Genomic DNA, 27,469 nt, shown 5'->3' with positions numbered 1-27,469 from the left:
AATACAAATTTTGCCCAACTCTGATAGACATTTATTACTGTTGTGAATGATTTCAATGAGTTAGAAATAACGCAACAGTATTTTCAAATTCATTAAATATTTTACAATACATTTGATCTTAAATCAATACATTAATTTACTCATTACTGCCATAAATGCATAAAACAATGGTTACACTCGAGAGAAAAATAAGAAGTCTTTCAGCCATCCTAATATAAAGAAAATTTTAAAGATAGGAAAGGATTGTGTAGGAAACAGAATTGTTAATCATTTGTATCCAAGTTGTTCCTTGATTATGTACCTCTCTCGTATTATATTTTTAGATAATACATGAGAATTGTTTTATTCAAAGATTTTAACATTCGTTAAAGGTGTCTGTATCGCATTTGAGAGCAAAACGACCAGCACCTGAGAATTTTAAACGGGGTTGCGAGCATGTTATCGATTTATTGTGCGTATGATAGTAAAGTAACGTTAAAGCAGTGTGAATAAGCTTTTGACCCCTACTCCGATCAAGAAACAGATATGAGTGGGGGTCCTTGCAGCGAGATGCTCTTCCAGCTTCATAGGATGACCTTCCCTCACGAACTGATGGTGGGGAAGCTGGGAGGTCCTTCTGGACCACGGACACGTGCCACCTGTCATACATTTCGAGGTACTTGCTTTCGGAAGGTTGAGAGGGAGATTAGTCGAAATGCCACCAGAGATTGGTGCGAGGTAAACTGAAAGAACGTGTCCTGTCACAGTGGTCGTACGAATATAAAATTTCTTTGATGTTCGAATACGCTATTATCCTCGGTTCCCGAAGATAGTGATGAAAGATGGATAAATCAAGAGAAAGAGAAGAGTGCGACGCTACTATTGGACAACAATTGTGAATTCGATCCAGGAAAGTGCATAGCCTGATAACGGAAGTGACGTTCGCTGTTTAAAAGTTTCGCCAAGGATGTGCAATAACATTGTCAGCAATGGAACCTTATCGAAGTCATAATAAAGTGAACGATGAGATCTACGATCTCCGACGAGTAGCTGTGCAAAACACTGACAAAAAGGAAATCAGGGAAGACCAAGAAAGGGTTCGAAAGGCTTTCAGCAATCGTCAAGATACGATGGAATACGTATCCGACTGCAGTAATGAAAGCTACAAAGAGACGCGCAGGAATCAAGTCGAACGGAAAAATACTTCTCCGATTGCCGTGTCCAGTGCGTTCACGATTGACAGTATTCTTGGCAGACACGAAGAAAGGGATGCAGAAGTGTCGTCCAGTTTCAATCATTCCGAGGATAAGGACGAGGAGCAGGATGACAGGGACGAGAAACTCGGAGAAAGGCAGTTTATTAAACCGACAGCGATACCCGCCACTCATTCGGGTATAATATTCTTTCAACGCAAAATCAAACCTTGCGATTCAAGTTCTTTTGAGACGTTAGATGAAATACTAATTGTAAGAAGTTCTATTCAGTGTCTGTTATCATTTTATAATAATTTTTCTTTACATTTATAGAATTAGAAAAGTGAAGTTAGAAATTAGAAATATTTTATTAGAAAAGTATAATCTGTTCGTGTCGAAGACTTCAGCTAATATTTATCTAATAAAGTCATGTACTATAGCGTTTTTCTTGTTTTTAATAGAATTGATTATGTTACAGATATGGGACTATACGCGCCAACGGGTTTATCATACTCAGAAGTTACATTTTCAGACCCATCTGGATATTCAGCAACATCTTTCGCGTCCGCGTCCCTTTTGTACAACAGTTGGTTCGCCCAAACGAAACCTGGTCAATTATTTGGTTTGCAAGGTATGTATATTGTTCATTAGATCATGTAAGTAAGAGAGCTCTTTGGTGGAAGAGCAGGCAATATTTTAAATCGGTAGAATGATTACACAAATCCTACAGAAATATTTTGTTCTACCTATTATCCTTCTAAAAGCTCTAAAATATCTTCTAAACATTTTCCGAATGTACTATTCCAACAATTTAGTTCATTGTCATTGATACACTTGATACTATCTTCATGAAAATAACAAATAACGACCATATTATGTCTTTCTAATAAAAATTTTGAAATTACAACGCATGCAATTTAAAAAATGAGATTTTATAAACTTAAACACGATATTCTGTAACCTCCTGTATCGTTTTTGTTGGTAAATGTAGCCCGTGTCTTCGCATTTTTGGAAACGATAGGAAACTTTCCGCACCCGATATAAAATAACACAGCGTAGGCGTATGTTTTCGCTTTGCCACGACAAAAGACTTTAATTATCTGTTCGCAATAACTTATCGTTGTAATCCCATTTTCGCGAACAATGCCGAGAAAAGCAAAATCGTCGTATTCTTTCTCGGCTGTGGGGAATATTGGACATTACTCGAGGCGTCTGCGGTAACAGCTTTTCGACACGCGAACGTCGCATTAACAGCTGGGGTGTTGTATCCCCTTAATTTCGATATGTTAGCTGCTATATAAAATATCTAGTTGCTCGGAGGTTAAACGTTTCTCGAGCAATGCATTTCCGATTCTGGTTGCTATTATTTTAACTCTTTCAATAAAATAGAGTAGGTGCCATTCTATTCGTTGTATTGTGTGAATCAAAATGCAGAATAAAAGACGGAGCGTATTTAACGCAATATTGTTACTAAAATTTAGGATTTCTTGTAAAAATATTCACAATGTCAATTCCTTTTTACTAGCATTTTTTCTGTGTTGATTTCTTCAAATATTCTACTCAAGACGAAATCAAATAATTCGGATTTAAATGAAAATCAGCATGAAACATTAAGCTAAACGATTGAAAAATGCCCTCTCGGTATTTGTTAACACGAATATTAATATTTTGACTGAAACGTAAGATGATAATTTTTCGAGATCATAAGAGACGATGTTAACTTGAAAGAATATTGTGTTACGTGCATGTTTCTGTAAAATCTTTCATGATTTATGATTTTAAATGAAACTTCACGATGTTTATTATGTATTAAGGTATATTTTAATCGTTTTCGAAAGCAACAATCGTGAAACGTGAATAATTTCCGTCGGAGATTTCAATCCGCCATTGTTGCTTCTCTTCTTTCGCTACTATCCGCCATGCTGTTAGCAGCCCATTTATCAGCGACGTTACTCTAACCATCTTCCAGAAATGTGCTAAATGTGTCCGCATACTCGTAAATCTTAGTTGAGCCGGTTTTTCTTCTTCATCAAAAAGTTCCCTTTTTGACCAGTAGTCTCTCATCCTCTGGAAAATACGATCGAGTGCACGACTAATTTATGCAACTGAATTTTCGATCTATACATTCGTAATAAATTTATTCTATAAAATTCCAAACACTTTTGATGGACTTTAGAAATTTGAATACAATGAACTTATTTCACAGATAGTTACGAAGTTAAGTTAAAAGTTACCATTTTACATTATTAAAAATACTTCAGTATTGTACTAAAATCGAATTGGAACCATTTAAATTCGAAAAATTAGTGCACCTTTGAATACATTTTTAATCATTCTAATTGTATCAGTATTATAACACAGCAGACGTAGTATACATTGTAGTAATACAATGGAAAAAATGTGCGAATTATACAGAACCGTGACAATAACGTCACAATCTGGAAGCTGTTCCAAAGGTTTCCGGAAAACGCATAAGGACTTATGCAAACACGCGAGATTTATTTGCTGGACAAGAGTGCAAGGGCTAGGTAGCTAACCGCATATTAAACAAAGGTAAAAGTTCCCATTTCCATGTGAAATCTCAGCCACCATTAGAATTTCATTATGAAGAGCGTGAAACAATTATGAGAAGCCAACTGAACAAATGGCAAACACTTGTTGACAAGATTTAAACAAAACTTTCATTGTAACTTCAAAATTATAATCTTCATGATTTAGTAATTCTATGATATTAAAATAAAGCAGTTATCATTTTAACACCATTATTCAATATAACGAAATAGTTCGAATGAAAATGTTCCGTTTCAATTTTCAATAGATTTTAGAAAAACGGAAAATTACAATTTATTGTTACGTTGCATTTATAACAAAATTGGCTGAGTAAAATCATTACGAGAATATGGGAATAACATTTGAGTACAACCAAATTATTGAGGAAAGAAATAAGTTTTTATTCAACTCGCATGTCTTGAAACAGACGTGCAACATTTTTATTTTGCATACAGATTTGCACTCCAATTATTACCATTGAAGAATGCAATAATATGTCCAGCGATCTCGGAGTGCGAGATTTTTGTTGAATTTTTTTATACAAGGCGCGCCGCAGTGTCGTGTTATCTAAATGCGACTAACAACGGTATAATACCTCATATAACCCCTTGAACGGAAATGTGTGGAACTTCTTTGCACCATAATGATAATCGCAGCCAAACGTTCCTCGGTATAAACTGTTTGTCCAACTCTTTACCACATTCTGCCTTATATTGACTGTAAGATGTCACACGTTCCTCAAACAATCCCACATGTTTTAGACACGCTCGGTAACTCTAGACGCGGTCCAATGAGTAGACCGGACCGGAGAAAGTGGTAATTGAGTACAAGCTGACGAAGTTAGCCGAACAATTAAGACGCATGATTATAATGTTAAATTTTTATTATCGCGGCCGTAAATCTTCGGGAAGGTCTTTGCCTGTGAAGTGTCATTCTCGCGGAGGTGCTATTCGAGCAATGTTTAACTTCGCTGAATTTTGTCCGTTTGTCTCCAAATTTTTTTTCTCATTTCACGTATAATATGTACACTATGGAGAATCGAATTCAACGTGTCCATTTTGTTTACAGCACCTAAACCGAGCGGGAGACGGTCCAGAAAGCCGGGCATTGATCGAAAACCGCGACAAGCTTACAGTGCTAAACAATTGGAGAGGCTGGAAGCTGAGTTTAAGGTATACAAGTAGATGTAATTATTACCTGGAACTTGACGGTGGATTTTTATGTTTATAAAATGTTTATAATTTTAGTTAAAATATACATTTTCTTCTAGTTTGTATATTCGAATGTTCCACAAGTGATAACCACAGACAATTATGCAAATATGAAGTTCCTTTACCTTCTTTTATACGTTTAAGTTTTGCAGTTTTGAACTATGCTTCTGAAAGTAGTTCTGTTAATTTTACCGTACTTTTAGAGGGATCCTAGTGTGACATAGTCAGGGACAAAAAGAATTGAAAAATTAAAGTTCAATTTTATGAAAATCGAGTGAAAAATGATAATCGATTAGAAAATAGTGAATCACAAACAGTGAAATATTTATCCAGAATTGAAAAACAATATTTTATTCCAGATCGACAAATATCTGAGCGTAAGCAAAAGAATGGAGCTGTCGAAAACTCTGAATTTGACGGAAGTGCAGATTAAGACATGGTTCCAAAATCGACGAACCAAATGGAAGAAGCAACTCACGTCCCGATTGAAAATCGCTCAGAGACAAGGGCTATTTCCACCCCCGTATTTCCCACCGACGCAGTATCCCCTATTGCCATATTACAGTTCACCCCTCGTGTTTGGGAACCCAACATCAGATGACGCTAATGTGAACGTAGCAACGATATCGTCACGGCCTGTGGTATCGTCACCAGATACTGCCTGAACTAATATCGATTTAGACTACTTAGCCGACCGTGAAACCACGCGACGTTAAAGTGTATTCGAACTGTAACTATACCATGGAAAATAATTTTTTAAACGAAATACAGTAAAAAGAGATCTTTATTTAATCATCTCAGTTGGACAGACAGCTATGTGAAATGTGAATATTAAGTTACCAGAAATGTATGAGATATTTAACGTATTCCATATTTAAGATATTCCATATTTAACAATATGGAAGTTATAGGTATGTATATAAATAGCGGCGATGATAAGCGTAAATTAATTTCTGGTGTTTTCGTAAATACATTTGTTGAATTTAATTTAAAGCGACAATTCTACTTCATTATTATACTTCATAAACTTTTTACTACAACGATGCAATGTTTCTACTATAACAATGGAACTTATTTACGATTGTCAATTGTATACGTATTGTTTGTTTAATTGTATATTGTTAATTTTGAAAGTCCGCTGTATTAATATCGAAATTGTTTGTAATATATACCGATGGAATTGAGCAATAATAATTCCCTTCGAGTATAAAAGTACTTTATAATGTTAATTAATAAGAGATATTCCTGTTATTTTTTCTAAAACGCCTCAGGAACGTTGTTTTATTCGAAGCAATATTTTAGAAAACATTAGGAATATTGTACGTCCTCTTTTCGAAAATAAGTCTTTCAGTGCTCAGAAAATGTTAGCGAACATTAAATTGAATTTACGCATATCTCGTTTCAGTATACCTTATATTTACAATACAGAAACCGTATTCGAATACTTTACAGTTCTCTGGAACAATTACAATACCCTGACTAGTATAGAAATATTATTTCTTTTCCCTTACGCATTTCGCTCCACGATTCGCCATACATTGCGGAGTGTTCGTGTGTTTCGTCGCTGTGTCTGCTCCGCAAGCAACAGTTCGCGTTTTTGGTGGCTTCGAAGCTCTCCGAGCTTTATTCTTCTGAGCTACCAGCTTTTTCACCACTTTCATGTTCGGCATTTTCGGCATTCTGGGCATTTTCGGCATTGTCGGCATTTTCGGCATAGTCGGCATTGTCGGCATTTTACGCGAAACTCCTTCCTTGAGATTCTTTAGCTTTAATCTAGGTCTCTTGGATCTCCTTCCTTCCGAATAATGAGTCCCAACGTTACGCATTTTCACTTTAACAGAAGATTGCACCGTTCTTACGTACGACATCGGGTCGGAACTTTTATCAAATGTCTCTTTAAAAGAATCAGAAGCTTGAATCGATACGTGGAATTTATCAGTTGCAGCCATCGCACCTACAAGTGCCATTGCGTTGGCACACATGTAACAACAACTTTTCGTAAAATCGGGGAAACCTTCTTCTTGCATCAGAGAGCTAATGTTTTCTTCTGAAGTAGCTTTTTCTGAAGTAGCCCCGGCTGTAGACTTTGCGAAATTTGCACCATCTTTTGTTCTTCCTTTTCGCGATTTTGTACGTTTTCCATGTTTTTCAACTATAGCCCCGTTCAAACGTACCTCATCTTTCGTCTGGTGTTTTGACTGATAATCTTTTGCATGTACAGTCTCACTCGATTTTGGAGTCCCTGCAGCCGAAGTACTAGTTTCGTCAGCAACGCCATTCTTCTTCTTTTTTCTTCTACATCTTTTTACTCTTTCCTTCAGACGCTTCCAAAAATCTTTCGTCCTCTTCGAAGCTTTTTGACGTTGTGGTGCTCTGCAACATTGAGTCATCCAATCGAAACATCTTCTCACCGGATTGCGAGATTTTTGTTCGTCTCGAAGACTCGGAGCAGAGTTTGCATGAGCTTTTTGTTCTTGCTGTGCTGTCATAAAATAAAATTAATGCTTTGCCGAAACTAACAAACTACGTTTGTTCTGGTTTAGTTCATTTACTTGAATGGTCGGGAAGTTTTTCTTGTGAAAGGGTTCGTGTGCGTTTTGAGTAATGCTCCTTTGAGTTGTTTCTTTGCGCCATGGTCTCGGGTAATCGATTTATATTAGCAAAGTTGTTCGTTGTCAGAGTTTCTTCGGAGGAAAACAGGCTTTGCATTTTTGTTCATACTAATGAAGTGTTACGTTATTTACAATCTAGTATACCTTTGCATCTGACGTATTTTTTCAGTTTGCAAAAGTTGCTAAAGGTTAAGTCTGTTACAAATTGCAGGTTAATTTTGTAATGTTGAATTGTGGAATGCATGTGGAAATTAGTGAGCTAAAATCGACAGAATTATTGTCTACTTTATTTAGAACGGTAACTAATAATTTTATGATAAGTAATTTTGTTTTAGGTTTCTGTATTACAAGATCTGAAATACCGACATTGCTGAAAATCAATGGCACAGTCATCGACGAAATACTGTTAAAGACTGCCAGCCTTACGGGAGATCGTGTCACTCGAATAATTCGGTGGTTCGGTCACCGACGAGGTACTATTAAAGACTGCCAGCCTTACGGAAGATCGAGTCACTCGAATATTTCGGTGTTCTCTTACGCCCTCTAGGATATTCTGACTGGAGTGAGAAACAGAAGGCCATCGACATGATTTCGTCGGTGCAGAAGGGTACTGAGGAGATTCTCGTCGGTGAGAAGGCAAATCGCCACGGAACCATATTGATCATCATGAATTGTTACATTCTGTACCGAGCAGATATTTCAGACGATGTTGGTTTCAATATTAAAAGCAAAACTCAAGGACAAAGAATTCCTAGAAATATATTATTGAAGCATAATTTTTTAGGAAAATCAACAATTCCTATTTCAAATTTTATACGAGACACCTCAGTTTGTAATTTCAAAACATTTCATAAACGAGAATTATTACCTTTCACTTTTTTATACATAAATGTTCCAAGAATCGATCTGGACAGAAATATTTTGAAAGGACTTTACTTTTTTGAATAAATTAATGCGTGCGAATGTTCATGGTCTAAAAGTTATCCTATATTTCGAGTTTTATTGTCTATTTTTACGAAAAATTTAGATGGCAAGGTGGTCAAGGGAGTGCTCGTTAACATCGTTAGAAAAAGGAATTGTTATAAACATTAAACAGCCAGATATAATAAATTTATCTGTGAATTGTATCGAATAAATTAATGCGTGCGAATGTTATGGTTTAAAAGTTATTACGTATCACGAAAACTATTAGCCACTTTGACTGAAAAATTAGGTGGTCAGATAGCCAAGGGATTGCTTGTGGACATCGCTGTAAAATAGAATTGTTATAAACATTAACCAGCTGGAAATAATAAATTTTTCAATAATTGTCACGGCGATCGACATCGATCGATATTCGGCGGAGTGGGGGGCGCCGCTCGAGCTCGGCGGCTCGGCGAGAGCTCTCCGTCAGTCAGTCAGTCGGGGCGGGGGGACCGGCGTGAGCGGACGTGCTGCGGGACCAGGAGCGCCAGGAGAACCGGAGGGACCAGAGGTGGACCAGAGGTGGACTAGAGGTCATCTACAGTTACCCTGGCCTACCTTCAACTGTTCATTCAAGGAACAACGGTAAGTTTGATTACTAATATTTTTCAAAGCTTCCTTTGTCTTTTCAAACTTGTCCTTCATACTTTTGAAATTTTCATCGAGACTTTCGATGAAGACTATTGAGTCTTCTTCAAATTTATTAATTTTATTCTTTATAAAAATTACATTTTGAGCGTCCCACTCGTATGCAGGATTATAATTGCTCTTGTGAACTGCTTCGTTGGTTGTATTCGCACTTCTGTGCGGGGTTACAACTGCTCTCATGAGCTGGTTCTCTGATTGTATTCGCACTCATGTGCAGGATTACAATTGTTCTTGTGAATTGGTTCGCTGGTTGTATTCGCACTCATGTGCAGGTTTATAATTGCTCTTGTGAGCTGCTTCGTTGGTTGTATTTGAACTCATGTGCACGATTACAATTGTTCTTGTGAATTGGTTCCCTGGTTGTGTGTGTATTCGCACTCATGTGCGGGATTACAATTGCTCTCATGAACTGGTTCTCTGATTGTATTCGCACTCATGTGCAGGATTACAATTGTTCTTGTCAATTGGTTCGCTGGTTATATTCGCACTCATGTGCAGGATTACAATTGTTCTTGTCAATTGGTTCGCTGGTTATATTCGCACTCATGTGCAGGTTTATAATTGCTCTTGTGAGCTGCTTCGTTGGTTGTATTTGAACTCATGTGCACGATTACAATTGTTCTTGTGAATTGGTTCGCTGGTTGTGTGTGTATTCGCACTCATGTGCGGGATTACAATTGCTCTCATGAACTGGTTCTCTGATTGTATTCGCACTCATGTGCAGGATTACAATTGTTCTTGTCAATTGGTTCGCTGGTTATATTCGCACTCATGTGCAGGTTTATAATTGCTCTTGTGAGCTGCTTCGTTGGTTGTTTTCGCACTCGTGTGCGGGGTTATAGTTATTCTCACGAGCTGTTTCGCTGGTTGTATTCGCACTTCTGTGCGGGGTTACAATTGCTCTCATGAGCTGGTTCTTTGGTTGTATTCGCGCTCATGTGCATGGTTAGGTTTGCGCTTACGTGCGGGGTTATATTTGCTCTTGTGAGCTGGTTTCTGGTTGTATTCGCAATCATGTGCAGAATTATAATTGGTCTTGTGACCTGGTTGTGTTCGCACTCCTCTACAGGATTATAAATTATAATTTCCCTGGTGAACAAGTTGTATTCGCACTCATGTGCATGGTTAGGTTTGCGCTTATGTGCGGGTTTATATTTGTTCTCGTGAGCTGGTTACATTCGCATTCATGTGCGTGATTTAATTCCGTATTCAAGTGCATTGATTCTAAATACGATTAGTCTGTTTAAGCTAGATTACAACAGCCCGCTGCTAACAAAGACGACACACCAAATGAAGAGGACACATCAACGAAGAGGAAGAAGACTACAGTGTATTTTGAAGTTAGTTATATACGATCTATATATTAAGATTGTATATCATCGTTGTAAATATGTCGTGTTTCACAAGTCCCTCTTCCTACAAATTTTCTCATCTTGTTTGAAATTGGCATTCCTCCGATCGGAGGTCCCCCAGGGGCTCACTCACGGATGGGACCGTGAGTGAGTACGGGGTGTCGCGTCCCCGGGGCACCCGAATCGCCTATAGGCCGCACCCGTGTGCGGGGTTAGTTTGGCTCTCGTGAGCTGGTCTTAGGTTTGGCTCTCGTGAGCTTGTTTGATTCGCACTCGTGTGCGAGGTTTGTTTGGCTCTCGTGAGCTTGTTTGATTCGCACTCGTGTGCGGGGTTTTTTTGGCTCTCGTGAGCTGGTATTAGGTTTGGCTCTCGTGAGCTTGTTTGATTCGCACTCGTGTGCGGGGTTTGTTTGGCTCTCGTGAGCTTGTTTGATTCGCACTCGTGTGCGGGGTTTTTTTGGCTCTCGTGATCTGGTCTTAGGTTTGGCTCTCGTGAGCTTGTTTGATTCGCACTCGTGTGCGGGGTTTGTTTGGCTCTCGTGAGCTTGTTTGATTCGCACTCGTGTGCGGGGTTATGCATTGATATGTATGTCTAATCATTATTAGTCTGTTTTATTTAGATTACACCAAGAAGAGAAGACACGAAGAAGAGGACACACGGAGATGACGGCAAACCAAGAAGAGGACTGCCCAACAAGAGGACATATCAAGAAAAGAATACATCGAGAAGACTTCATCATATTCTTAAGTTAGTTTTATTTCCCGAGCAATTATTGTCTTAGCGTCACCTCCGAACCTGAGCCTTCTGCTCAGGTTCATGTTTCTTCTTTGCGAATCAAAGCCTTCTGCTTTGATTCTTCCCCTTCTTGCGTGTAGTCTTTTGACCCACAATAATTGCTCGGCTTGCGTGCGTTAATTTTTAAGATCTTGTACTATGCCCATCTGTATATACCCATAATGTTGTATTCATTATTGGCATTGGTATTATTTGCTCGATTTAACGTTTTTGGTTTAATCTCTAAATCTGTAATACCATATACATATGCATATCTAGTTATCAGGATATCAGGATACAAAGGTATCAGCATATCAGTTTAGCAGTATATCGCATATCACTATATCTGTATATCAGTATAGAATTATCATAACAATGAATCAGTATAATACCAATGCCAATAATTAATTGCGTGCGTGCGTGCGTTAATTTTTAAGCTCGTATATCTTTGTTGTAAATATGTCGAGTAATTATTGCAATAACGTCACTTTACTCGACTCGTATTTTTGACTCCGACACAGCCTTCTGCTGTGTCGGACCTTGCTTGTACGTACCAGACCGGTTGAAGCCGGTATTCGGCGTCGATACATTGAGAGGGGTGGTTCATTGAGACCTGTTCACTCGTATTGCCATTCTTTCTGTTCGTAATCCTACCCGAGTCACCTCAACGCTTTGCGTTGCCTGGTGGCAGGTAGTTGGCAGAGAAATTCTCTGTTCGTCATCCTACCCACGTTACCTCAATGCATTGCGTTGCCTGGTGGCAGGTAGTTGGCAGAGAGATGGTTCTACGTTTGAACACTTCTCACTGTCCATTTCTCTTGGTGTGGACACGTCGGGTATCGGCTCTGACCGGAGCTGCACTGCAAGCATTGTACGCGCCGCGTCACCTTCGAACTAGAGCCTTCTGCTCTGGTTCGCTCTTGTTTCTCACTTTGAAAGAATCAGAGCCTTCTGCCTGATTTGCCTTTAATCCCCCGTGGATCGGAGACTTCTTCTCCGATTCACACCTTTTGCTCCGCGATAATTACTCGACATACTTGCGTAATTTAGTATAAGTCCATTGTTGTAAGAAAGGGAGCCAGAAGGAATATTGCATTCGTTCTGACTCCCTTTCGGGTCTCTTGTGCAGCAACCTCCTCGTGGTGAGACCTGGGCAATCGGTATTATCCTTTATTTGTAAGAACTTTTAGTGTCTTATGAATAAAGGATAATATCGAGCTAATAGCTGCATACTTCGAATTTGTGTTAATATATTGTATACTATAAGGTAAGACATGCTAGATGTAAGAGCAAATGCATTGAAAGATTTTTAAGAAAAATCAATATTAATTCTAGTATTAATATTAATTAATATCTATGATTATTTCAAATCTATTACTTTCCATAACATTTTGCTATGTCACCTTCTCTCAGAACAAAATATATTATTCAAGCTGGTTCATTTGATTTTTGTATTAACGTGAACAAGATTACTTCGAGTTACTATCGTTCTGTCCCCAAGTGCCCCTATACAAAGTACCATCCTGTACCTTTAATTCAAACCCTGAAACGTTTGAAAATTCCTATGAGAACATATTCTAAAATCAACTCGAAGAATCTTCTAAAAATCGAGACAATTTTATCCGAGAGATTAAGGTCGAGTTTTAGTAAATATTAGCATACACTAACGCATTTTAAAATCTATTCGAATCAACCCTTTCATATCTACTCATTTTGCTCCGAGCTATCAAGCAAGAATTAACGATTTTTCACTATGATCTCCAATTTTCCTTGAAATCTAAATGAACTTACCGCAAAGTAGAATTTTCGAGATTTAATTTGAGCTTTCAAAAGTACAGAAATTTCCATGAGAGTACAATGCGAAGTCAATTTGAATTGACCACCCTCAAACTCGAATAAATGTATCACAGAGAGCTAACTTTAAGTTTTCAAAAGTTCGAAAGTTCCGTTGGAAATCAAACTTGGCATGATTTTGAATATCCCTTCAAACCTAAATAAACTATCAGAAAATTCAATTTTTAAGCTTCAAAATTCATTTTTAAAAGTCACTTAAAAGTCCAAAAATTCCCTCGGGAATTGTACTTCCAAATCAATTCAATGCAACCCCATAAAGCTGCATTTACAATATTCATTTCAGCATTGAAAATCTTCAAATTCTCATAAGATGTCGTTGGCGATTCCGAAACGAAATATATCTTTCTATCGTTGCCTTCACTGTGAACCTATTTCCGTACCCATGCGCACCGAGAACCATCTCTCCGAAACCTACCCAGATCCCTTCTCCACAAGTATACCCCATGGTGAATCCTCTGGACCCAATCGAGTTCCTCCTCTGGTGAAAGTGCTCAATGGCGAAACGTAAACTATCGCCACCTGTCGGCATAGTTCGAACCTCGGGGCTAACATCTCTCGAACATGGCAGGGAAGTCGGGGCTCCAGCAGTGGCAGGACTGCCAGTGGCGATGGTGGCGACTGGCCGACGTCGTGCGTGTGTTTTGTTGCTGCTGCGATGCGTCTGCTAAATCAGAGATTGGCAGGTAAAAGAGTGTGAGAAAAGTAGTGGTCAGCTGGTGCGGCGTTCGTTAGACACGGTGGTGAGATCGAGTAGCGTCGTTGATCGAATATAAAACACCGGGAAAGAGGAGTCTCTCGATCAGAAAAGGACCGAGGGAGAGAAGTTGCCGTGTGCGAGACAGGAGCTCCGACAGAAAAAAGGTTACGAGGGGCGGATCGTCGGTGGTAAGGACCGTTCGCGTGAAAGTGATAATATTCCGTTGAGGAAAACGATGGCGTAAGTTTTCGTCTTTTAACCTGAGGCGTGCCGTGGTGCCCGAGTGCAACAACCGTGTGTTTTCACGTCCGTCATATTTTCGTGTCGCCCTGCGCCCACACGCATATGATTCGGCTGCTCCGAAAAGTCGCGCGCGCGAACAACGGAACGCGTATACAAAGTAAAATCAGTGAAAACAGAATCGAGTGTGTGCTATGCTGTCCAATTGGTACGCAGACGGCTATGTAGTGAAATATACATCCGTAACGTCGGCTCGTCTTTGACCCGTTGCGTGTATCGCGAGGCTGTCTCTTTCTCCCTTTTCTCACTCTCACTCTCTCGATCTATCTCTCTCTCTATCTTTATCCCTCTCGCGCGTGTACAAGCAAGAAGAGCAGCGTTGTATCCTCCGTCGGTGGTTCATCTCGTTCCCCTGTTGCGACTATTACCGCTACTTCCTCGCGTCGACGTCGCGTTGTTGTTTTTGTTTATTGTTGCTCGCACGTACTCGCGAAGTGGTGCTAATAACCTAACCCAGGACCAGTGGCTTTTAAACTGTGTACCCGAGAGAATATGGTTACGATGATCAGTGATAACTGCGGATACGTTCCCTTTCTGCTGATGCTGTTGCTGGTTCCTTATATCGAGAGTGGTAAGTGTGCGCGAATTGTCTTTCACATTCTTTTTTTTATTTTTTTTCTGTCTTTCTATATATTATGCTCTACACGGTTTCGTGCACACCGGATACACGATTCAGTTTCCTCCATTGACCCGATCGCTTCAGTCACAATACACCACGGCTCTTCTACCCCGTGCGTGTGTCTCGCCGAACATCTGGCCCGTGAAATGTGCTTTTAGCTGGATGTCATATGCATACGCGCGCACACACACGCGTCACTTTCGACCGTGTACAATACGAGCGCGTTCTCTATGCGTGTGGAGACCGTCTCGAAGCGTCTCATGAATCATCCTCTCACGACCCGTGCGTTTCGCGCGTTCTAGTGCGTGTACAGACGAACGCACCACTGATCGAAAATCTTGGAATTTCTCGCGGCAACAGGGAAAAACCGTTCATCTATCCGTCACGTTCTCGCGGACGCTCTCCCGCTCAACAGTTTCCAGCACGCCTTGCCTTCTGGAAAGAAATTTTTTCGGTCGTATACTTATGCTCCGTTTGGAATTACACTTACAGTAGACGCCCGTATAATGCGATCAAAAACTGGTTAGCAGAGGGTGAATGTACCAGTAAGTGACCAGTTAAGAGTCAGATCATGTTCTAACTATTTATAACTTGTTGCCTTTTGGTGTAATTAAATAAATAACGATTCTTAGACTTGCCTCGCAGCTTCTCTTCTCATGTACTGTTGTCGTACTGCATTACCTGATGTTTCGTTAAAATGTGATAGTAAATATATTCTTTAAATATGTTTTTTAAATGAATATGGATGAATATCATAATTTAAAACTATATTACAATATTTTACAACTGGAATTAGAAGTTACTACCCCTGACAAGATTTTGAAACAAAATGGATACTTATCATTGTAATTATTCATATTTTCAATGTGGAAAATATTACCATTAACTGTACAAGTAAATGCAGTGAAAGAGCTCGTCATATATAAAGAAAATATTTATACTAAAATGTTTGCTTCTTCATAATGTACTCAATATCATCTTCACAGTATTGAAAAATGTTTTATTGTTACGCTATTTCTCTATAATATTCTCATAGAGGTAGACAATTTATGATTTCATACTTGGAGCAAAATATTTCTTTATATAAGAAAGATACGATTCCATTTGAAATCCTAACATACTCCAAACTTTTGAGCGGGAGAGTACATAAGGGTAGAATAAAATAATTGTAAATAATACACTTTTAGCGTGGCACTAGTGTAACATCATTCGATGCCATCGTGTCCTATTCTTCATTATCTGATTCATTGTTGCTCCGTTCTAACATTAAATGGCCGAAATACAAATGCAAGTAAACCGATTATATGTATGCTCAGAAATTTGCTCCCGACGAAATGCAAATAATTTCTGTTTTTGTTTTCGATTTCGAAATTGACAATCGAATTTAATCGGATGATCGTGTCACAGCACTTCACTCATTTATTTTCCGAATTTTTACGGTACGCGTTTAGTTTAATTTTCGGATTTTTCGAGTGTTTTCTTTTTAAATATGTTGTAAACCTTTCACATGAAATATGGAAATACAATTGACGAACGTGTACAAATATTTTTTGTAATTATTTGGAGCGGCGGAATAGCGTTCGGTACGAGTGCGAGGTTTCGCACGGAATTTCCCGCGTTGCTATGCGGTTCCATTAGTCACCTGTGACTAATTCGCAGCTGATCTTTCGGAGGAAAACTATGAACCAGCTGAAACCTTTGTTCCGAGACAAAATTCTACAAAAAGGATTACTTGTTCTTCGAAATTAAATTCGTTATTTAGCGACACTAGTTGTATTATATACAATTTTTTCATTTTTGAGTAATTAAATCGGCTTTTGATCCTTGCTACAATAATATTTTCACAAGCTTAGGATTGGCAATTCCTGAGGTTGCAAACAATTTGATTATGTATAGTACAAAATTCTATATTGTCCAGTTTTCCTATTATGGCAAACTTGGATACAAAATCTAGTTCTTTGAGGAATATGTATATACATATAATTTCCGGGCGGGGGTATCCGGAAATTTATATTGTTCGGAGATCCGAATATCCGCCCACCCCTAATATACATATATCTATATCATAAAAAATCATCGTCCGCGAAGGGTTAATGTTTAATGCGATCCGAGACTGTTCAATTATTTTTAAATGGTTAATTTATTTCATAAGTCGATTGTAAATACTGAAGAATAAATGTGCAACTTTCCTGAAATTCTAGCTGCGAGTTTTATTTTTCCACGCGTTTCTGCAAATATGAGCTAAAATTGATGTATTTGCTTAAGCGTTAAAAAAATATTAAATATTTTAGCAACGATAGGGGTTGTTTATCTCGCCATTTATTCGTTAATTTAATACTTGAAGCCACGTAGTTCATATAGCAAGGTTTATCTCACCAGTATAATTTTTCACACATGCAACAGATTTTTAACTACCGACCACTGAACATGACGAGTTCGTATAGTTTTTAAAAATAACAATACCGCAATTATCGAGTTATTGTACTATTATTTTTATAATGTACACAACAATTTTTCACAGAAATATCTCTACAGTCTCTATAATATTGTAAAACAGAAAATATAAATGATTTAGTAATTTTCTCTCGGATAAGATAACACTTTTAAAAAAAATAACACAAACCATAAAAAAAAGTATTATTTACATCACTTCCCATGATTATTCGAACAATTCAAAGCGTTCGAAACAGGATATTACATTCGAAGGGGACGCTTACAGTGTAAACACAATCTAATGCAACTTTATTAAAACCATCTATGAATATCGACTCGGTTTTATTAAAGTTTTTATTGGTACGTCGATGTGCCATAATATTTTCATCGATAGCACAGGTCAGCAACTGAGATTTACAGCATGAAAAGATCCCAAATAAATACAGCGTTAATCAATGTCGAATAAAAAGAGTGTTAATTATTTTAATAGAGAGTCGTTCATGCTCAGAGTAACGCGGAATATGTATTTATACTCAGCCTTTAGAAGCTGGTTGAAACGTATAATTTCTGCAGTTCGAATAATTAATTATAAGCGGAATCGTGTTCGCGATTTTGTTATCTTGTTCGAGGTTAAATCACTGGGTTTTTTTCAATTGCAAATACATGTTATTTTGTGCTGAACAATTCTTCTTTATTCCCGGTTGGTACGCCGATCCCCCCCACATTGTACATATGTACATATTGCATTTCTTATCGTTGATAATGCGTTTGGTAAATTTGAATGCGCATTCGAACGTGCTTCGTAAATTACGAGCGTATAAATAAAAAAGATAACGTTCATTTTATGCATTAACATCCTTTTTGGTTAATATTATTTTGCGAATTGTTCGACCCATATATCAATGGCGGATTGGTACCACGAATATCCCGTTAAGCCCTGTTAAATTTCGCGGAAATTGCGAACGGTGTAATTTGGATGCATGGATATTTGAAAGAACTATGTACATATATGCGCATGTGTACAAGGGAAGTGAATATCGTCTTCGAAAATTGATAATTTCTACGAATCATCGGGTTAATCACGAATCAGATTCTGTGTAAATTGCATGGACTGTGATTCCAAATACACTTATCTTATCGCAACAGGTTCTCGCAATTTATGGCTTTATCGTCTGCAATGTATTGCGATACTTTCGATCTTTACCAACGACTGGGAAAACATTTTTGTCTTTAGTTGAATAAGAGTGCTCCTCTTCTCCGGAGTGTAAATCGTAAAATTACCGCCGCCGGAAGTGCCAATTAGGGACCACTGGCCGATGTAGGTGATAGTTACATGCTCGAGAACGCGACGCTGTGCTATCTATCTGAAGCCAAGGCAGACTGGAAAAAAATGCAGCGAAGCGCTGAGATCATTCCTATAATTATATTTGTTCCTCTCGTTAATTGCTAACAATTTGTGTAACAGTATTCAATACGTTCGTGTAGTTCAAAATCTATTTATAAAAAAACAATATTCGATCAAATAAAGTTTTATGCTCTGCAATAATCTCACTTTTATAATTTCTCGTGTAATATTCAATATTACTAAATTTTTAAATATTGCGGCGAATTTAAACAAGCAACTTTGTTGAATAAAATAATTTCAGTTGCTTTTGGATTATATTAAATTGGCAATGAATAAGTACGAAATTCGCATACTATATTTAAAATGTATATATTAAAAAATCACAATATATTTCAACGTACTTACAAAATACTGAAATGTAGGTGTAAATACTGTTTACTGGAGATACTGAAATTTTTGGAAAAATACTTGAAATCTCGTGAAAAAATATCCAAAGAAGATTCTTCACTTAAAATAATGTAACTTCGCCCGAAACCACTTTTAAAACCGAGAACAATTGGACAATTGGAATTAGTAGTAAAATCGAACTAATTCTAGCAAATTAACGTCCTTCAAATTCACAATAAATAAATTTGGAAGCAATTTCTTCACAAAGGAATTTCGTTCAACATTCGCGCGGAATAAGTTACTGCTATCGGAAGCTGTTTTCCATGATAGAGAATCGTTTTACAGAAATTTCGCTGGTGGGTGGTAAAAAATGATCGCGGATCGCGCGGTTGGAATACAAAGGTGCAGTTAACTCTCATAAGTGAGTCGCTCCGGTGGCCCCTGCGCGCCATATCTTCAGGACAATGGACCGATTTTTCTGTTACGAAGTTTTCAATTCTACGACGAGCGTCGATCGCCTCAAGGCGGAGACGGAAGTCTTCGGGAAATCTTCAGGCACGGCACGTTGCAGCTGTCTTCATATACATATTTTATTCTGAAAACGGCGCTGGTTTCTGGAAAATGTACACTCCAGAGCTGAATAATATAATATATGTTGATTCGAAAAATTCAGGGGGTCGTTTATTAGTTTTTGAGGTGCGACGTATTCGGAGAGTGCTTTCGTGCTCTCTCATGGGATCTTGTCAGCCACACGTTGCTTTCCGCATTGATTTTGGAGCATTATGTTTATTGAACTGGGCCGATCGTGTCGAATGCAGCGGAAGAGGTCGAAGATTTGATGGATATGGTAGTGATCGAAATAAAGGATAAAGAATTTTCGAAATCGACGAATCTTGTCGGTGAACATTGATATTGCCTCGTGTTGACACTAGAAATCTGTATTAGCAAGCTGCGGATCTTTATGCAAAATAAAAATTTTCCTTATTAATAAACAAGGGCCAAGGAAACAGTTCTTTCTTTCATTCTCATCGCACTGTTCATCCCAGAACGGACAGCAACTATGTAGTTTTAACCAAAGAATTGGGTATAACCTAAGAAACACTTGATCAAATTTTTTTATGGTATGATTTGATTCATTTCGGAAAGTTTGTAGACGGTAACCGTACTGTGGTCGCTCATACATCAAGTTTACTGCACAAGTCGAATACTGAGTTTAGCCAGGCGCTTTCAGTTCCTGATTTCTAATGTAATTAACACAGAATTGAACTGCGGTAATTCTACACGCGATATTAATTTTGAATGCTATTTAAATTGTTTCAAATATTTTTTATGGATCTTGTAACACGTCTTACAATCAGATAACGAGTAGCACAAACACGTTACAATGATTACAATAACCAAGTTCCTATTCGACGTCAATCTTCAGAAATTTGTTTTCATCAACATCGGCTAATAATAATATCTAAATATTTTATGTATATAACGTGGATGAAGATCGAACATTTCTGTGACATAAAACCGATCTCCAATTTCTCTCCAGCGCTTTAATCATGATACAACGGTGCGAAAACGAATATTTATTATAAAACAAATGAGTGGATTGTAGGGTGAGAAATGATGGAATAAATTACGCAATCCATCGTTCGATAATCCTTGATTTACCAAAGGGAAACTTGCCGAACTTTCTCAAACGAAGCGAAGAAACTTTACGGCGCAATCCGATGTGTGCTGTTGAAATGTGGGACACAAAAGTAGAAACTGCGAGGTGCTGTTCAAATGTTTAAGGGATTAACTATATGCTAGTTTGCATGCGGATTTTCGGTCACGGGTGGCTTCACAATTGGAGCAAAAGTTTGGAAACATCGAATGAAAACATTCCGCAAAACGTGGCCGTTCGTAAGGTCAATGCTTTACTGCGGTCTCTAGATCCGATAGACACGGCCGTGAACACTGTTCTCTCAACAGTCGACGGGGATCCGCGACGGAAACATGACGTAACAGTTGTTATCCATTTATTGCATCACTTTTACCTTGTTGTACTTGTTTCTTTTGGACCGCATGTTACAGCTTCATGATTCAGAACGTGCAGCGTCCGGCAGTGATTCTTGTCAGAGGGGCAATTAACTCGGATTTCCTACGGTTAACGAATAACTAGACCGAACACCAACTATTTACAGTGTCAAACGCTGTTACAACTTACGACAATGCGAGCATTACCAAATCTTTGCGTAAGCTAATATACAGTCTGCCGAACAAGAACCTGTTGGTAATATCTTTGCAAAAATTAATTAGAAAACAGTGTTATATGAATCGAAAATTTATTTCAAACACCACTGGATTGATAAAATTGGAAGCACATGGATGTTGTAAAAGTATAATGACTTGATACACGTCATTGTGTTTCAAAAATGGGTAGGTGTACAATTCATGTAGACAAATTACAAAACTTTAAGAACATCAATGTATTAGTTTCAGTTTATGAAAATTATTTAAAAAAGAATTTCCGATTGGCTCCTGTTCGTGGTAATCGATGCAAATAATTTTTATAATATTTTCAACGCTTTAGAATTTGAAGACAGCTTGGAAAAATATCAAAACGTCTAAATCATCAAGAGATTATTTTAACGTTCTAAACAGACCGAGCACCAACTAATTGCTGTGTCAAATGCTATAACAACTTGCAACAACGCGTTATCGAATTTTTGTAGAAGCTAATATATTAGTTGTGGCATGACCGAAAGTTTCGCTTGTATTTTTACATTTTTATTTCGCTGGAATTCAAGCAGCCTATGAGAATCGCTGATTGCAAGCGTAGCTGCACTTTTACCGCCGCTGCATATAAGCTCATGACGGTTACTACGCAAAAAGGTTGCCTCGATTTCATTCCTGAGATACTTTGTGCAAACAGGTTCTTGGAATTTAGATCACTGAAGACATAGAATTGCATAGCGTGTTTTTATAAGTGTAATATCTTGCTATTACAATGAATAACAGCCGCTTCTCACATGAGCTATTTCACATTTATTGCGCCTTTGAAAACGTTAAACCACGCGAATGGTGACTACATTCATGATATACAAATTTCTTTGAAACACTAAATGATCACCTCGAATCGCACTATCACAATATTTAGAAGTTATGGTACTATAGCTGAAGCATTAATTATAACTAGACTGCGGATCCTTATGCAAAATAAAAATGTTCTGCATTGATTGTGGGTAGCAGAAGTAAAATAAAAATTGATTTCATCCCTTAATGATGTTGTTGCATTAAACAAAACATTGCAATATTCTTTAAGTCTTCTAATCTTTTATCGTTTCATATTTCATCCAGCCAAAATTTCTTCATAAATGTATAAAAATCAGTGGTCGCTAATAGCGTAAAGCTAAAATCATTATCCAAGAACAAAGGAAACTCCCATCCGAGTCTTGTGTGTTGCAATCAATTTTAGCTGTCTATCTAACCAACGTTTCTGTCAAACCTTCTTTTGTCGCATTCAGTTTTCCCATTAGTTTCATAATCTTTTTATGGAGCTCTCTAAAACGAAAGCGTTCGAAGCACGTCGGCTGTTTCAGTATCAAAGAATCATTTTCTCCTCGTTCCTGATTGTTTCCAGGAAAGACTATGCCGCAACGGTTTCGCGACAAAGCTCGGGTCTTTCCGGTGTGTGTTTATTTACTATGTCCGATTGCGACAGTTCGAATTACCGCGACTTTCGTTCGCCAACCGTCAAGTTGTTACGTAGTTGGCCGTTGTCAGGCGAGCGAAGAAGAGATCATCTTTGTCCAAGGTGTTTATACAGAGAGATGAACTTTACTAGGAATTTCGGCATAGGGTATGGAGGGATCCCCGAGAATTCAGAATTCCCGAATCAAGGGGATCTTATCTCTAAGGTATTCTCTGTTCCGGGATATAGGTGGTCGCCCCCGAAACTTTCTGCTCGTGCATTCCTGGCACAGCCCCACTATTCGGCTTGGCTCAAGGAGCAAGAGGGTTTACCTAAGGATATGCAAACGTGCGCGATAGTTCACCGCGCTAGGTCGTAAGGTCTTTTTAAGATTTCGAGTTTCCCACACACCCTCTTGCAACCCTCTATCCGACGGTTCCAAGCAAATCTTCTCGGTCTCCCCTTAATTCCGCTCCAAAAAAATAAAGGGTGACGTTTGTATCCCGTGACAAAAAAAAGAGGAAGCCACCGGAGCCTTCTCTCCCGGTTTCCTCTCGCCGGGGCTGCGGAATTATCCGCAAAAAGTCGCAGAGGATAGGAGATAACAACGAGTCCGGCACAAAGTCCTGAAGTCGCGCTTCCGGTTCGTAAAGCATTCGTTATCACGCCGATGGCCGATCGCCCAGCTGAGAAGTTCGAGATGATCCCGAGAGAGAAGGCGATTGGAAAACTCCTGGAAACGAGCCAGATTCTTACTTCGGATCGGCTCGAGTTCAGGACACGCGAACTTGCCCGCGGCTCGTTAATCGACAGCTGATTTATCACCGGTTCAAGCGGAGTATAAGTTTCGCGAAAATAGAAAAAAAAAATAAAAATGGCAACTCACCCAGGCGCATGGGGATTTTCATTTGATTTTTACTATTGCGAGACGTCAGTTGACTCGAGCGCCACGAGGAAACTTTCCGACTTCCGAGGATACCTTTAATGCATTGTTTTCGAGGAAATTGCTTTTTCATTTAATTACTCGCGTCACGTTCGTCGCAGATATATATATTTTTCCGTGTCCGTGTGCCTGGTAAAAAATGGAATCTGAGATTTACTCGAAGTATATACGACGTGATGGTAAATATCAACAGATGGCGTAGTGTTTGGCTTGTTTGCTGTTAAATATTGAATATTAATTTCAGGAAATGTTCAAAATGATTGTTACGGACCTTTAAACATACGGTTTGAAAATACCGGAGTCGAGGAATCCGCACAGGACAAGCGAAGCATCCTATTTCGCAAGGCAACGTCTTTCTTCCTTGGTGTTCTTTGGCGGCGTCGTTACGCAATGCTCTCGCCGCGATTTATTTATAATGTTACAGGGATTATTTAGCGCACACAGCACGGAGTAAAATATAGAGTATAGAACGAATGAGAAACCGATAACGGGAATGAGAAATGCTTCTGTCCTTCATGGTTGCATGGCCTGTGCATCGTGCACGAGTACGCGTACAACGGTGCATGCACATCGACGCCTCCTGCGATTACTCTCTCCCTAGACGTCGATCTAATTGCATGCATACTTGCATCCCGTGCATTCGAATGCGAGTTGCGTGGAGCTGCATCGTAAGACGAGAGTGCTATCACGGCTGCTTCGTCATTCTACTCGTTCATAGATTACACGTATCCCCCGTATCGAATGAAACGCGGATCCGCGAACCGTTATTTCCATCCCTGATTATAACGCGCCGCGATATCCACCGTCGTGCCATTATATCCGTGGGAAAATGTCGTTTTTCGGATTAATATTTTCCGGTGATTCAGCGATCACGCAGTATCGCATTTTCATGAATATTCGGCCGATGAGTCGGGCGCTGGTCTCAGTATGACTTATTAATACTGGAACTACCGAACAACAATCTGATATACATTCATCGTGATAACAATACTGAACTCATTCATTCTTTCTACGACTTTTATTATAACCCTCCGTGGGCATCCTGGATCGTTGATCGAAATTTCACTCTTGAGTTCCTTTTTTTCCATTTATTTTGACCATCAATGTTTAAAATATTCGACGTTCCAACCATTATTAAAATAGGTTGCGCACTGAATAAAGCCGTTTATTCACTTTCTCATGATATCGTTTTCATAAGTCCAACAATTGTAAAAGAAAAATTCAGATACAAGTCATTTTGACTACAGTGGTTTTACTGTTGAAGACCACTTCGAATAAATTCGATCAGATCGTCGACCGATATTAAACAAGGCTAAAATTGTTAAGTGCGGTTACGCTCGAAAATTTTCGCTGAAACTCGAAAGCAACTTTCGCAAAACTTCGTTCAAGATTCTAGTGAAGGCTTCTAGCCAAGAAATCCTTCTGTTAGAAGAGCGTATAATCAATATTGTCATTTTATATTAATTTCTTATTCAACGACTGACTTCCACTATAATGGTTATATGTAGACTGTGGCTCTTTGTGCAAAATAAAAATTGTCTGCATCTTAATTGCAATTTTAAGAAACTTGAAGCAATTTTCCTATACAATTTAGAAAAAAGCTCCGTTCGTTTTAAGAAAAAGAATGATTCTAGCGATCGATAGAGGATGCATGACTATTGCTGTGCAGAACTTTTTATCGTCGTGTTGAAACAAAATCAAGAACGGCGTCGTCTCATGAAGGGAACGGAAAGCCGTTTAACAGCTCGTTCTATGTGCGAATAAATGGCTCTGACTCATTCGGTAATAAATTTTAATGGCCGTCATTGAGCGAGTCGTATCGTAATTATCCGAGAGCACTTGGTATTTCTTTCTACTTCGAGGCGACTGCTCGCAACGTCGCGTCGCTTCCTTACAGATTCGACGGCGAAGTCCCATTAGTAGGATTTGGTTGAACTCATTCTACTAGCAATAACGTTGCGTATAGGTCTTTGTTTATAAATTACCGTTAAGCTTAATGGGCCATTTAATTGTAGACGCTGTGCCGTTCCTTGAGGGAGTACGATATTTCATTACATCATCGTCTAAAGTAATACTTAGCTGAAACTCAATCAAAAAAGGATCAACGAATATTCATGACCATGAAGTTTCTTCTTGCATAGCAGTCATTTTAATTCCCAATGAATATCTTCCTATACATTTTGAAAGTCTATATAAAAATTACCTAGGTTAGTACTTTTAACGTGTTATTTTCGTAAAACGATAAATTATTTAACCTCTGTTTTTTACAGTTACCCTGGTCAATTTTTATTTTGTACACAGATCTGCAGCCTACTGATCATCAGACTATTGAATATACGATTAAATTATTAATTAAACGTAATGTAGTAGTAGTCGCGTATTTTCACTAATTAAATGAAATTCATCGTAGGGTACTTGTCGGTTAAATAGAGCCAGCCAGTCCAGTTATTGACGCGATTAATTCATTCGATTTCGCTAATGATCGCACTTCTTAATCCGATTGAATTTTTCCTTGCTTTAATGTTAAGACAGTCAATCCTCGGATTTAATGGACAGAGGATAATGCTGAAAAGTTCTGCGCCGGCTCTGTGAACTATCAGGCTAATGTAACTCCTATCTATCTCGTAATCGAAATCCATGCCGGCGGCATTTTCCTACCCTAGAAGAGTTCCTTTGTTCCGGACTTAAATCCTTAAGTGTAACCGAGAAATCCCTTGCTTCTGGCCTCTCCTCGAGAACCAGTCCCCGGGGAGATGTTACGATCGCTTTAAGCATAGTCTACGCGGCGTGATACGGCGCAGTCGTAAATGAACTGAGCACGCGTTAAAAAAACGGTGCATGTGAGTGGACAGACAGGTGAAAAACTATAAACGCAATTAATCAGTTCTCATTACGTGGCGATGACTGTCATATGTCGCAGGAAGTCAATCGCGTTTTTTAGTTACAAACGTTAAAACGTTTTCTAGTTACTGTCATTTATAGCTATAAATCATAAATTGTCGCCGTAAACCTGAAGACCGTGAAAGACGTTTTTCAGCGACAGTCTCGTAATGAGTATGAGGACAATTATGTTCTTATTCAGACAAGGTTTAATGATGCTTAATTTGGCTTATTATACTTCAGACAATTTTGCATAATTACTTGGCAAATGGCGGTATGTTAGACAAATAAGAATGGAAATTAGATCGTGTCGAACCCACAATAGAACTCGCCATCGGGGAGATTAGAAACTACTCTCCTCGGCCATATTCTGCCTACCATGGAACCTGACACCTGAACTTTTACCTTGAAACCTGACCCTTTACCTTGAAACCCTAAGCGTCATTTTCCAATACATTCTCTTCAAATCTAATAAAAATGACCCTGCTGTATCATCGATTTTTTAAATTACTAACAGGATGAAGTTGTCAGGCATGGGACGTTTCATCTGCAATAAATATGACGATTGACGCAACTTTTCGTAATGGTTGACATGCAGACATATCGACGTCACGTCAAAGTCTCGGGAGCTGTTGGACGAGTCTCCTTAGCACTGTCGTTCGATCAGGGCGATCCCATTCACTCTCTTCATCGAACGGTTCGGCCGAGTAACCCATCCAGCTGTGAATAATTACATGCTCCGAACCCCCTCCCCCCAGGATGACCAACCTCTCTTCAGCATTATGAACATCATGGGGAAACTTACAGTATCGCTTTCATCGACTATGCGGCGTGATCCTATAATAGAGAGCAGTAGCGTAGGGTCTTCTTAAGCACTCGCACGGTCTGCTCGGCGAACGTGAAGGTCATCGAAACAATCGCGATCTTAAACTTAAACCGGTGGCAGTGACTTATAGAAACTAGGCTCGATTGCTACTCGAGAACTATGAACATCGCACTCACGGTATCGCTTTCGTCGACTATGCGGCGTGATTGTTAACTCCTGGTAAAATAGTTGCGTG

General features: G+C 38.7%; 3 protein-coding genes across 5 annotated transcripts in view; 2 read left to right on the top strand and 1 right to left on the bottom strand.

Moving 5' to 3' along the window:
* Positions 1-261: 261 nt before the first annotated feature.
* Positions 262-6,228, top strand: LOC143216398 (uncharacterized). The gene is made up of 4 exons (XM_076439379.1): positions 262-1,371; positions 1,651-1,803; positions 4,791-4,894; positions 5,293-6,228. The coding sequence occupies exons 1-4, from the start codon at positions 969-971 to the stop codon at positions 5,596-5,598; spliced, it is 966 nt and encodes a 321-aa protein (XP_076295494.1). The 5' UTR covers positions 262-968; the 3' UTR covers positions 5,599-6,228.
* On the bottom strand, positions 5,702-13,746 carry LOC143216395 (uncharacterized). Its single transcript, XM_076439378.1, has one exon. It carries the CDS (start codon positions 7,420-7,422, stop codon positions 6,427-6,429), a length of 996 nt encoding a protein of 331 aa, XP_076295493.1. The 5' UTR covers positions 7,423-13,746; the 3' UTR covers positions 5,702-6,426.
* Positions 13,688-27,469, top strand: part of Kuz (zinc-dependent metalloprotease kuz) — a 171,436-nt gene continuing 157,654 nt past the window's right edge. For 2 of the 3 annotated variants that reach the window (XM_076439374.1, XM_076439373.1), the window contains exon 1: positions 13,688-14,705. In XM_076439374.1, the coding sequence (XP_076295489.1) occupies positions 14,627-14,705 (79 nt within the window). In that variant the 5' untranslated portion in view covers positions 13,688-14,626. The remainder of the gene's footprint in view (positions 14,706-27,469) is intronic. The other variant, XM_076439375.1, reaches the window with a different exon arrangement.

The sequence above is a fragment of the Lasioglossum baleicum genome, chromosome 15 (genome assembly GCF_051020765.1).
Source record: "Lasioglossum baleicum chromosome 15, iyLasBale1, whole genome shotgun sequence".
NCBI classification, from domain to species: domain Eukaryota; kingdom Metazoa; phylum Arthropoda; class Insecta; order Hymenoptera; family Halictidae; genus Lasioglossum; species Lasioglossum baleicum.
Note: the sequence above shows the minus strand (reverse complement) of the source record. Positions and strands in the feature narration are given on the sequence as shown.

Coding starts and splice junctions, on each gene's coding strand:
- LOC143216395 (XM_076439378.1), bottom strand. CDS start 7,422: ATGACAGCACAGCAAGAACAAAAAGCTCATGCAAACTCTGCTCCGAGT.
- LOC143216398 (XM_076439379.1), top strand. CDS start 969: ATGGAACCTTATCGAAGTCATAATAAAGTGAACGATGAGATCTACGAT. Junction 1,804..4,790: donor TCAATTATTTGGTTTGCAAG/GTATGTATATTG, acceptor TTTTGTTTACAG/CACCTAAACCGAGCGGGAGA. Junction 4,895..5,292: donor GGCTGGAAGCTGAGTTTAAG/GTATACAAGTAG, acceptor ATTTTATTCCAG/ATCGACAAATATCTGAGCGT.